We start from the raw sequence: 13,565 nt of genomic DNA, 5'->3' as shown, positions 1-13,565 counted from the left end.
CAGAGCAATTTAAATTAATGATCCCTTTTTCCTTCAAACAATGATAATTTATTCCAGTCTTCCTTGCTCTCACTATCTCCCCCACCCCATCTGTAGTCAAAGCAATCTTGTATCTGATCCCTCACATAGGGTTGGCATGCCAATTCTTGGACTAGTCATGCAATCTCAGCAGACTGGTCATTGGACCGCCTACTTCTGGTGTGGGGAACCTCAGGTCTAGGAGCCAAATGTGGCCTTGCAGAGCTCAGAACTCTATACACAAGCCATGCCCCTTACTGGATCTGCTTCATACCCCCAAATATTTTTGCCTGGCTGGAATGTGTCCTTGAACTCCAACCATGCTTCTTGCTTGTCTGAACGGAGGATTGGAGAGGACTGTTTGAGTATGCGTAGAACCTAGTAAGTGCTAGAAACTCAGATATATATTCTAAACACCAAACCTAGGCTGCAGTTGCCACAATGGAATATCTAGGAGCTGTGCCTCCCCCCAACATTGGATTTGTTGTTGTTGTACATTCCATTTCTATACCACTCAGGGCTGGATTTAGGTTTGATGAGGCCCTAAGCTACTGAAGGTAATGGGGCCCTTTATATGTCCAGCTGTCCTTTGTCAACAACAAATTGTCACTGTTTTTTGTGTTGAATATATGTTATATGGTAATTTATGGACCTAATAGGTATCTAAAGCCATTTGCACATGCAGAATTGTAGGCACCCTATATATAGAAATTTGCGAACCAGTGATATTTTAGGGAGCAGGCTAGCAGGCAGGGCCCATTTACTTACATCATAGGAGCCTACACAACACCAAACACTGTTGCTGTATGGTTGTTGTGTGGATAAACTTGGGTGATGCATGTATACCTCCTTGAGCTCCTTGGGAGGAAATAAATAAATGCAATAAACAAACAAAAAAAAACATTTGACTGGTCAATTGAGCAAATCTCTCTCTCTCTCTCTCTCTCCCTCCCTCCCTCCCTCCCTCCCTCCCTCCCTCCCTCCCCATTAACCTCTGACAGGCATTTAGTAAGTATCTGCATCACTGAAATATGAACATCCTGGATTAAATTGACATCAAGGAAAGAGCCACTCTCATCCACTCTCACTTATAATTTCAGCAAACCTCCACTCCGGAACAGCATCTGGAGTGTTTTGTGAGCCAGGATCCAAAGAGCTACTTCTGGGCTCCCCTAAAAGGATTTGGACATGCCCAGTAGGATTTAAAACTTAATGTCATTTAGCAGCAAATACCCATAATGGGTGAAGAAATGGCATTTGATGTTCCTCTTTGCATGGCTGGCCCACCCACCATTGAGGCAAGTTGAGGCAACTGCCTCAGGCGGCAGGATCCACCGGGGCAGCAGACCCCAATGTCAATGTTTCTCCCCTTGCCCCCTGATTCCTGGTGTAGATCTTCCCTCACCTCTTCTTCCCTGTGAGCGGGATGCCATTTTCAGATCTACCTTGGGTCCAAATGTCTTGGGCCGGCCCTGCCTCTTTGTTTCAAAAAAGCAGTGGTTTTAGGCAGTGGTTTCTCTCAGGCCTACATGGATATGCTGAGGACTGAACATAGGATCCTCTGCATGCAGAGCAGTGGCTTGCCACTCAGTAAAAGTCCTTCTGAAAGTCCTGATGTCAGGTGTAAGGCAGGTGGGCGTGATTTGCCTGAAACAACCTCTCGGGCCAAAGGGTGAGGACCAAATGTCGCCTGAGAGCTGGAGTTTACCCACCCTTCCTGTACTAAGATTTGATGGCGCTTTTATATAGGACATTGTTTCATATATGTTTTGCTGTATTGTGAAATCTGAGGAACCAATTCGTAGGAACCAATTCATAAATTAGTACAGTCGTACCTTGGATCTCGAACAGAATGCGTTCCGGGAGTCCATCCGACTCCTGGAACCATTTAAAAACCAAAGCACGGCTTCCGGTGTTCAGCTTCTGAAAATCGTTTGAAAACCAGAGCACTCACTTCCGGGTTTCGATCGTTCGGGAGTCGATTTGTTCGGGAGCCAAGGCATTCGGCTCCCAAGGTGTCACTGTAATAATAATAATAATTAATGGAATCAAATTTCGATTAATTGCTGTCAGTTGCTGAGGACACACTTGTTTACGTTGGCCTTTGAAAATTGATCCTGGTTTCCTCCCTGTATTGTGTTGTATGGATTGTTGATTTTGGCATTATGGGTGGGGTGGGAATTTTTACTATTTTAGTTGTGTCCTTTATATGATGTTATTCACTCTTGGATCTTGGGCTGAAGGGCAAGTAAGAGGTACTGCTACTGCTGACAAATAACTACCAATGCTATGAGAAAGCCACTTCCGCCTATCGGCAGGAGGTGGCATTGCAGGCATCATGACCCGAGCACGCGTGCAGGGGCTGATACACAGCCCCTGCACAATTGGAGGATTCCCGGGGGCTTCTCCCCAGCAGCCGACCATTCCGGTCGGCCGAGGGGAGGGGCCAGCAGACCTTTAACTAGAGACGGTGGGAATCTTTCCCCCCTCTCTTTTCGCTGCCCCCAGCCGCATCGGTTCTCCCGCCCACCCACCCTTTAGGTTAGGTATTGACTTTGCTATGGATTTCGGTTGGTCGCCTCGCTTGGCTGGGGGGCCGGGTAGGACTTTTTCCCATTGGGCTAGCCAAATCGGGTTTTTTTCACCTACCTTGTAGCAATTCGTCACAACTTTGGTTTTGGCAGTTAGGCATTGGATAACATCAATAGAGGTTAAAAGGGGAGGTAGCGCCATCACCTGCCCCTCATTGGAAGGGTATTCCTTTAAAGGTTTCCGGGGGCGTGGTCCCGTCCGAAGCCTAGGGAGGTCAGGGCCTAAGCCACGCCCCAACAGTGATCACGGGGGCAGTTCCCCTTGATCAACATCAGGGGTGCTGTCCTTGGTGGTTAACCCTGCACGGACCTCCAACACTCGGGTTGGAGGTCAGATATAGTGGTTAGGATCCAATGCCTAAGCCAATACCGCTCAACATCCGTAACCAATAAAGTTGTGGCCTTTTCGCCCATTTAATTCGGTTCAATGTGTCCTGTGTCATTATTCACTTGGGAGGGAGGGATATAGCCATGCAACCCATTTATGCCAATGATTGCGTCCTTCCTGGACAGCAAGAACTCTGTGCCTGAGAAAAGAAAAGCAGCGCACGGAGGCATTCAGGGTCTTGTGAGCAATTGCCAAAATTGAAGGGCAAACGAAAACCAGAGGAGGCCCAAATAGACAGGTGGATTTTCTGTGGGAATCCACTGCATGGAGCTCAGGGGGAAGAAAAGAAGCATTGAGAGTGAAATTTCTTCTGCAGATTTCTCTCCCTACCCCCAACACTCATCTTGATAACCTCACCTGAACAGCAACAAACACATCAGAAGCTTACCAGTGTGTGTATGTCTATCCAGAGAAGGGCAAATATTGTCCACATTTAACTTGGAAGTAACAGCTTTCTCTTTTCTCTCTCTCTCCCCCCACAACCAGCTTCTAAAACAAGCTTTAGATAGTTGTGAGCTGAGATAAACACATCCCTTTAGCCAGCAATTGCCTCCAGCATTGTCCAGTGAGCCGTGCAAAAGCTGATCTTCAGTGTGACGGGCCAAACAGCAAAGCTTTTCATCTTCCTAAGGCTTGTGAGGTGGGAAGGCATGTCACGGGGCTCTGCTTACTCAGAGATGCTCCGATGGGTCCTAATGGTATCGGGTGTCTCTAGATGTGTCAGTATTTTGTGGGAGGGATTCAAGTGCATACCAGGCAATTTGGATTTGTGCAGTTAAGGTGGATCAAAGTGCTTTTTAAAAAAAGTCCACTTTAAAAGCAGACAGACTTTCTGCAGTTAGGTAAGTGACCGGGAAATGCTTTGAAACAGGTGGGATAACTAATGGGAAATTAGAACAAATGCTCCCTAAAGAACATCTGCAGCTCTGTGGCAGAGCACCTGCTTTGCGTGCTGAAGTTCCCAAGTTCAATACCAGGCATCTCCAGGTGGAGCTGGGAGAAAATATTGTCTGAAATGCTGTAGAGCCACTGCCAATTGGTATAGACCATAAGACTTCAACCAGTTGCTTGGGACCCACAAATGGGTAGCAAAGCTACAGGTGGGTTGCAGCACAGTTTTTACCGCCATCTTGGATTCCAGCTAAGGCTGATTAGACCAAAGGAGAATAACTACATGTGATGTCTGGGTTAGGATGTGTTCTGGTGAAACACTAATTTTATCGTTTTCCTTGAGTGCTGCAATATATCTGGCCAACCACATGCCCCACATTCCTGTATCGATGCCTCACTAAAGGCATAGCTCTGTTCACTTTCTAGTCTATTTCTATGGCTTTAAAGACTTCTCCCAGAATGCAAAATCACTGGTTTCCAGTAGCTTTTCACCCTGTCTGCTAAGTGTAAAACCGCTCCTTTTGGTTTAGTAGTAACGCTAATGTACACTGCTCGTGTGAATTGCCATTTTTAGGATTAACAATGTGCCTTATTATGGATGCGGGTGGCGCTGTGGTCTAAACCACTGAGCCTCTTGGGCTTGCTGATCAGAAGGTCGGCAGTTCAAATCCCCGTGACGGGGTGAGCTCCCGTTGCTCGGTCCCTGCTAGCAGTTCAAAAGCACGTCAAAGTGCAAGTAGATAAATAGGTACTGCTCTGGTGGGAAGGTAAACAGCGTTTCCGTGCACTGCTCTGGTTCACCAGAACTGGCTTAGTCATGTTGGCCACATGACCCGGAAGCTGTACGCCGGCTCCCTTGGCCATTAAAGTGAGATGAGCACCGCAACCCCGGAGTCGTCCACGACTGAACCTAATGGTCAGGGGTACCTTTACCTTTACCTTATGAGCATTATTAAGTATAAACTGAAATGAACAATGTGATAGGGGAGTCCTACTTTGTAGATTATGAGTCAGAGGTGCATCTTGAGAATGGACCAGTTGGAAACCACTGGCATAGACAACACTAAGCTGCATGCACGAATGGTCTGACTCAATGCCAGGCATCTTCCTATATTCTTAAGGACAGATATGGACGGACCTCACCGAAGTTTTGCGGAAGAAAAGCAGGCTGAATACTCAGTTGAATAGAAGGGGGGTGGCTAGTATCGTTTTCCTTGTTTGTTTGTTTTTAATAACACCATCTCACTTTGGAGGCAGGGAGGGAGGGAGGGAGGGAGGGAGGGCTGGATCAGTAAGAATCTCCCTGTGCAAATACAAACCGAATATCTTTCTGCAGGCTGCAGCAGCTAATTATATTTAATTCAAAGAGGCGAACAAAAGGCAGCAAAGAGGGCACGAATCCTCTGCAGACGGGGCTGGGGCATGGGGAGCCGGGAGCCGTTTGATCATTATGCTTGGAGTGTGTAGGCTGCAGGCCCACTTCTTCGAGCACACAAAGGGCTTTTGTCTGCACATCGATGTCAAGTGCATATGTGTGTACACATGCTTGCTGGTACCACAGGTCAGTATCGTCAGGCACAGTGAAGGGGTGGTGACACTGGACAACTTCCCAAGCAGGAATTCCCTCCTACTCCACCGCAGGGTGGTTGCCAGTTAATTGTTTTATTATTTGCACTATCATTTTTGCAACAGGGTGTCATACAGCTGGTTCGTACATTGTGTTAAATGATCTTTTAATATAAACTATGCTTTAAGCAAGCACGAGAGCTTTGCTCCTCCCCTGGCTCTTGACTGCATCATGCGGAAACAGGGATTATTATCCATAGCCAGCATAGATTTATTAAGAACAAATCATGCCAGACAAACCTAATTTCCTGCTTTGAGAAAACTGGTTTGCAGCATGTGTACAAGTGTGGACTCTCCCTTTGCTTGGGTGACAATGAAGTCCCCAGCCTTTTACTTGTGTCATAATAATAGCAATATCCAAAGTATTTTTGCATCAGCATAATATATTTAGCTGGGGCATTGACTAACAGGGACTCCAAAGAGTGGTGAAGGGTAAGCATGTTTTGCCCAATTTTCTTGGGGGTGTCACAGAGAGGTTTGGCCAAAAACAGAATTCTGGTCAGTTTCACCCCCTCAATTCTTGCTGGAGGTTCCTGAACATCACCTCCTCTATAAAGGCTGACAAAGGGAAGCCTATATCAGCCAGATTAGAACATCAAACTGTTACTTTTTGTTTATTTCCAAGTGCTCAGTTAAAACAGTTCTCAGCGTGGGTCACAATGTATTAAAAATAAGCTAAGGGGCACCTGAATATTGTGATGTACATTCAGAGTTTCACAGACTGCTCAACAGTGGCATCCAGCGTACTGAATGAAGTGATCATATGCAGATGTAATAAATGTGTTCACAAAACATTAATGAAATGTGGTAAAGCTGAGAGAATTCACGTCAGTGTGAAAGTAGAATTATAAAACTGATTTGCTCATCCCTAGTAGCAACCCCAGATCGTGAAGTTGGATAAACTCAAAGAAGCCAAACCGAGTCAATTAATGAATATCAGTCCCAGCCTCCTGTCATAAGATCTGATCTTTGTTTCGGGTTCAGCTTTCATCATCTTACCAACCTGTAGACCTCCAGATGGCCTGTACTATGATGGGCTTGCATATCATCATGTTCCAGCTCTTATTAGTGAACTTCCTTCCTGTTAAGATTGCTGGGGCTCCAGCGAGGCAGTTTGAGGGTTAATGCCACCCCTGTTGAGCAGAGTTTTTAGAGGCTGAGACTGCACATGGCATCTCTTTGGTGGCTCCAGAAGGTTTGTTGCTTTGGAAATGTCAGATCCAGTGCAGTTTAATTAAATGAAATCCCCCACCGAGCCCAAGGCATATGGCAAATGAAATAGCACAGCTCAAGGATAATAGTCCATTGGGGTGCAATTAATCTCAAGGTTGCTCTGGTGCTGAGCAGTAGCAATAGCATGGACATGGAATAACAAATGGACTTGCAGTTTTAGACAAAGTGGCTGGTTGACTGTTTTGCAGCATCAAGGGCATTGACTGGCAGAAGCTTAGGGTTTCAGATAGGGGTCTTTTTCAGCTGCCCCTGGGCGTGCCAGGGACTGGGCCTTGTACAGTTTAGTATGCAAAACATGCACTGTACCAATGAGCTGCTGCTCTTCCATCAAAGGCCTACGTATGCCTGTTATGCAAAGGTAGGCATATGACTTGAGAATCACACAGGTTAGGTAAACTGTGGAGCAGCACCGGGGAGTCAACATGCTGTTGGACTCCAGCTCCCATAATTCCTAATCATTGGCCATGCTGGCTGGGCTGATGGGAGTTGAAGTCCAGCAACATCCGGAGGGCAACACCAGGTTCCTTAAACCTACAGTAGAGATGTCCACATCTTCTTTCTCCACTGCTCATCTGTAGTAGCATTGTTCTTGGAGTACTCTCATATATACGAGAACAGAGTCCTGCAATTTGAGGTTGGACCCGAAGGTTCCCTTCATCTGACAGAAAGCCTTTTTCAGTTAGGAGAAGGGAATCTTTGTGTCCAGCCCATAATGTAGAAAGTCACTGGATCACCATACTTTCTAGTGTTGCCTTTAACATTTTTTTTTCAGTGGGCTTCATTCATGTATTTTGCTTCCAGTCTTCAAACATTGAGAACTGGTGTGATGGGCAATCAAATTATGGAAATGCATTGGCGAAGCATCCAAGCAATGAACAACTGTTTTAAAATCCCCTTGGTTTCTGTTTCTGTAGTTTACAACTCTCCCCCGTTCCCACTGCCAATACTATGTTATCTCAGGACTCTGCTAATTATTGTTTATATGGCCATTTTGTACTGTCGTAAGCAGAAACTGAAGCTGGTTTGTTGCAGTGATGGCTTTGATCTAGCAGAACACTTAATGTACACACACACACACACACACACACACACACCCCTTAACTTCAGAGCTTATTGCATTCTTTCAATCTGTGGTTTGAGCTGAGTTTCTGCCTGCCTGGGCAACCCATTAGACAGGTATAGAAGCCACTGTATTGTGCACTCACTCAGATCTGTCTTGACCTTCCCGTCTTCATACTGGTACCGATGTTTTATTTATACCAAGCAGAATTGCTAAGTTGCTGCTCTCTGGAACATTTAGCAATCAGCTGTCAACTTGCAGGGACCTGAAATGCCTTCAAAGCACAGAAACAAGCTAACTGCTAGTTTATGAAATTGTGAATTACAAAGTTGTAAGCTCCAGGTCTATTTCAACATCCTTAAACAATGAGAGGCAGACTTCAGGCCTTGCAGGTTTTGCTCCCCCCCCCCACCCTATAATTTCAAGTTCTGTCAACCAAAGCCAGCTGCACAATAGTTGCTTGAGGGATGAGAGAGAAAGAGAGGAGGATAAGAGAATTACAGAATGGCGTCTATGAGAGCTCATGTTCAACACAGGAGTTAGTTTTCAGTCCCATAACCAAGCTTATAGTTCTCTTTTACAGAAATCCACTCCTGTTTCCCCCCTCCATGTTTTTTCAAGCTGGCTAAATTTAGGAAAGAGGGTGGAAGCTTTTTATCATTGCTGCTGTTAAACAACTGAGGGTCAGAAGCTCTTGACTATTTACTTCAAACTTCACAGAGCTGTACCAGGACATTCTCATCCACTTTCTACTCTTTCCTGTCCTAAAGGGTGCATTAAGCTTGTCCCAGTGTGTGGTCTAAAGGACAATGATGCAGCCATCTTGCTGAAGCTAAGTAGGTTTGATCAACACCTCAATGGGAACTCCACAGACATCTACTATGGGAAAAAGGCAAGATATAAATGTAATCATTGATAGACTAAGGTCACAGTCACATCATACATTTAAAGCACTATGATACCACTTTTTAAAAAATCATTACTTCCCCAAAAGAATTCTGGAAGCTGTAGTTTGTTCAGAGCGCTGAACAAGTTCCAGAGTTACAATTCCCAGGGTGGTTTAGCAATCAATCCCTGTTCCCAGGGAACTCTGGGAATTGTAGCTCTGTGAAGGGAATATGGGTCTCCTAACAGGTTTTAGCACCCTTAACGAACTACAGTTCCCATGATTCTTTGGGGGAAGCTGCAACTGTTCAAAGTGGTATCAGAGTGCTTTAAAATGCATGGTGTGATTGTGGCTTAACTGAGCAATGATTCTTCTAAAAACAAACAATGTAACCGAGTAGGCCAGATTTGTTTATTTGTATCTAGTTATCAGACCATCGGTAAACAAAAGTTTGTAACAGGATGATGGTGACACAAGGCAACACCTTGGATTATCAGCAGTGAGTCCTAATACAAGCGAAAAGCTGTATATCAAAGGAAGTCTGCAGTCAGGAGCTGCTAGAATCTGTGGACAGTTGAACTGTTTGACGAACCTTTGAACTGCAGGAGACAGCTTCTCAGTGAAGTGGCGTCAGGTCATGGACCTACCAGACCTCCTGGGTCCTTCTGGACAGGAAGGAGCATTAAGAGGGCTTCCTGTTTTAATTTAGCCTCACCTGAGCAACAAGGCCTTCCTGCTTTCTGGTGTGTTCCAGTGTCCTTGGTTCTGACTTAATGGCTCCACACCAAGCCCAATCTACTGCCCTCTCGGCCAGGGTCATGGATGCTTTTCAGCAGTGGGCAACAGTGCCATTTTTTAAGGGGAGCCAAGTTCAGCTCCCATCCTTGGTGACTGGCCACCATCTTAAGTTATTCAAAGTCTAATGCCCTGGCCCAAAGAACTTTGAAATGTATTGATTTTATAGTTCCATTGTCCAGGTAGGACTATACCTGACCTGGTTGGGAAGCGGGCAGAGCAAACACCATGGCGAGGGCCTCCTGAAGTCTAGTGCTGGCCTTGTCCAGCTTGCTCCTTGACCTTACCTTGCCATTTTCCCCTTTGGTGCTGACTTAGCTCTTCATTCCTGACTCTGGGCTCAGCCCTGACACAGGCAGGCAATGTTAAATCTGGAAGGCAGACAGCAGATACACTGCTCTCTAGTGGCAGCCTAGACTTTAGGAAGGATAAGTGACCTGGCTGCTATTATCAGACAAACGTAGCGCTTGGCCATATCCAGCAATGGTGCAAGGGACTTCTGTGGGCTCAATTGAGCTTCCTATCCTATCTCCTCCAGACCCGCCCCCCCCATTACACCATCAAAAACATGTCTGGAGGGTTTGGGGCCCTCTGGAGCAGTTTTGGGGGTTGCAAAGGGGGAGAGGAAATGGAAGTCCCGTTGTGCCAGCATAACCCAGTTGGCACTGCAGTAGATGCAACTCTTAATTTTCTGTATATTACTAGTTCTTCTGAATCTTATTATTATTGCTCATAAATAGAAAGGGGATCCTTGGGTCCCTGTCATCTGTTCATCACAGCCCGCTGCAATAAGCCACTTTGACAACAAGAATCTTCCATGTACCCTCCCTCCCTCCCCTCTAACCCAACCATCCTCTGGAGAGCAGCTTGACAAGTGGCCATAAATCACTGGAGCAGGCGGCCTCACCTTCCAGATTAGGCTAATTAGGTTCTTAATGGCCCTATTGAACACAGACCTCCACGCCATTCGGAGCTTTAGGAATAAAACTCTTTAATGTAATTTTCAACTTGCTTTTCCCTGTATGATGGGAGCAGATATAACCTACAGACCTGCAACGGTTCCCAGCTTAGGAAATAGACAGTTTTGCCTCTGCCATCATAAAATAGTATAGAGTTGGTGCATTGACTAGATCACAGTTGTTTTTATTAAATTAAAATATATTACTGTACCTAGGGTTGCTGGGTCAGGAGCATCCGAGACCCTGAGATTTCAGGACCCAAACCCGAGACCTCGGGTGGCTCTGGTGACTTATTTTGCCTGAAGCATCTCTTCCCAGGGGGACCTCAAAAACATCTTGCTTGTGTTGGAGGCCTTGCTTGTGGTCGCCCCACCTTCTCAACTGAAGCAGGTGGCAACTTTTCAGTCCTGGCATCTTGTATTTGAAAACCCTCCCTTTTGTCCACCTGTCAGGTTTCTTCTCTGTTGCTGTGTCCCATCTTCCCTCCTTGTAGCTCAAGGTGGCCTTACGTATTTCTCCCCCTCCACCTTTTATCCTCACAAGAACCCTGTGAGGTGGGTTAGGCTGAGGGACATTGACTGGTCCCAGGCCATCCAGGGAGCTACCTGGCTGAATTAGGGATTCTGGCTTTTAAATGGGGTTTGGCCGGTGGTGCTGTGGTCTAAACCACTGAGCCTAAGGCTTGCCGATCGGAAGGTCGGCGGTTCGAATCCCCACGATGGGGTGAGCTCCCATTGCTCCATCTCTGCTCCTGCCAACCTAGCAGTTCAAAAGCACATAAAAGTGCAAGTAGATAAATAGGTACCGCTCCAGTGGTAAACAGCGTTTCCATGTGCTGCTGTGGTTCGCCAGAAGCAGCTTAGTCATGCTGGCCACATGACCTGGAAGCTGTACGCTGGCTCCCTCGGCCAATAAAGCAAGATGAGCGCTGCAACCCCAGAGTCGTCCACGACTGGACCTAATGGTCGGGGTCCCTTTACCTTTACCTTTACTGAACTAGAATTGAGTTTTTGTTCTTGATTTGCTTGCTCGTTTTATATTGATGGTTTTATCATATTGTTAGCTGGCTCGGAAATCCATGCAACTGAGAAGCAGGGTAGGTTGTAGAGGCGATGATATCACAATAAAAGGATAAGCAATAAAAACAATAGCATAATTTCATGTATAAAGACGATATCATATACAACTAAAAGCAATTTCATAAGTGAAAACAATTCCATAAGTGAAAACACTTCCAGAAGTAAAAAAATAATTTCAAATCCAGTGCAGATGCAACCTGTTCTATCTTATTCAGTAAGACAGATAATTTGTGAAAATGTTCAGTGGAGCAAGTTAACTAGATAAATATTGAAACTGTGCTATCATCTGCTTTGAGCTAACTTGCCATACCGTCTTTGGAAGAAGTGAGTATTTTGTTGTGTTACATTTGGTCCTGACCACACCCCTTCAGTACGCATCATTGCTATATCACACTGTTGACTCATGTTAAGCCTGTGGTCTACTAAGACCCCGGGATTCTTTTCACATGTACCGGTACTACTGGCAAGACAGGTGTCCCTCATCTTATATTTTTGCAGCTGCTTCTTCCTGCCAAAGTGCAGAACCTTACATTTGTCATGACTGAAATTCATTTGGCCACATCCCCTGTTGATTTCTGAAACCATTTGCTAAGGGGGTGGGGGGGGTTTCACAAGAGATACAAAGCATCAGCCTCCTGTTTCCTTCCCTTCCTCCCCATGTAATTGGAGTGCTTCCCTCATCTTTTGATCTTGCTTACCCTTTTATATCTTTCCTGTGCTCACACCTCCCTTCAGACCGTGATTATTCCTAATGAATCCTCTTGCACTGTGATGTATTTGCTCGACACTGGCCAATGAATCACTCCAACATCTCTGTCTGTAACTAATAGTCTGTGGGATTTCTCATTAATTATGTGCCTGTAACTTTGCTACTTTTTTTGGTGTGTGTATGTGGTAGGGGCATGTTCTGAGAGATGCCGCAGAATGAGTAAGTCTCTGCTCTGTCCTCACCCTTCCCCTCTCCCTCTCTTACAGATCGCAGCCCTGGAGAGGCAAATATTCGACTTTCTGGGTTACCAGTGGGTGCCCATCCTGGCTAATTTTTTACACATCATGGCTGTCATCCTGGGAGTCTTTGGCACCATTCAGTACAGATCCAGATACCTCATACTGGTAAGTGAAGTGGATAGCCAGGAATAGCCATTGTGGTGCCCCCCCCATGTTGTTGGGACTTCCAACAGCCCCAGCAGATGGGGAATACGTGGCCCTCCAGGTGTTGCATACATTTTATGAAATAAATATATAATCTCCTGAATGTAAAGAAAAAAAGCAACAACCTCAGAGTGGTTTGGACACCAGCTCCCACCAGACCAGAAAGTTGAGGAATCAAAAGTTGGAGTTGCAGTTTTGACTATTCAAGATGAAGTAAATCCTTGCAGATTTGTTCTTAGGGGGTGCTGTCTCCCCATAATCTCTGTGATGAGGACAGCCAGCCAAATGTGTTTCTCCTCTCCAGAGAAAGTCTCACTGAGTTCTGGTTCCAAATACCAATGTATCCTGAGGGAAGGAATAGGGTAAATACCGGTATTTAAACTTGCCCATAGCCGCTTCATGAGAAACATAATCTGTGTGGGGATTTGAAGGGGGGAAAGGTCATTGGATCTTACGACACAAGAGCAGATGTTCATTAATGGATGAAGTCTGGCTCTCTCGAGTTTATCCAGGTTCACAATCTTGGGTTGCTACAACCCTGTGAGGTAGGCTAGGGTGAGAGGAAGTGAATGTTCGAGGATCACCCACTGAGCTTCATAGCTGAGTGGGGATTAGAACCCCAGTCTCCCAGGACTCAGTTCAACACTCTAATCCATGGGTAGGCAAACTAAGGCCCGGGGGCCAGATCCAGCCCAATCGCCTTCTAAATCCGGCCCGGCTCCCCACAAGGTCTGAGGGACAGTGGACCGGCCCCCTGCTGAAAAAGTTTGCTGACCCCTGCTCTAACCACTACACCACGGTGGCTCCCCCTGAAAAAAACACACAAAAAACACCAGACTGACAGAGAGCCAGAGCATGTCTTTAGAGCAGCTCACTCCACAGTATTT

The 13,565-nt window shown here is 45.9% G+C and overlaps 1 protein-coding gene across 2 annotated transcripts in view; it reads left to right on the top strand.

Annotated features, from left to right (window-relative positions):
• Positions 1–13,565, top strand: part of NKAIN1 (sodium/potassium transporting ATPase interacting 1) — a 47,236-nt gene that overhangs the window by 18,361 nt on the left and 15,310 nt on the right. For both annotated transcript variants that reach the window (XR_004427191.1, XM_033158010.1), the window contains exon 2: positions 12,502–12,639. Coding sequence is in view for 1 of the 2 variants with exons in the window: in XM_033158010.1 (XP_033013901.1) it covers positions 12,502–12,639 (138 nt within the window). In the remaining variant the exon portion in view is untranslated. The remainder of the gene's footprint in view (positions 1–12,501; positions 12,640–13,565) is intronic.

The sequence above is a fragment of the Lacerta agilis genome, chromosome 8 (assembly GCF_009819535.1).
Source record: "Lacerta agilis isolate rLacAgi1 chromosome 8, rLacAgi1.pri, whole genome shotgun sequence".
Taxonomy (NCBI): domain Eukaryota; kingdom Metazoa; phylum Chordata; class Lepidosauria; order Squamata; family Lacertidae; genus Lacerta; species Lacerta agilis.
The sequence above is the reverse complement of the archived record's forward strand: the minus strand, read 5'-3'. Positions and strand labels throughout refer to the sequence as shown.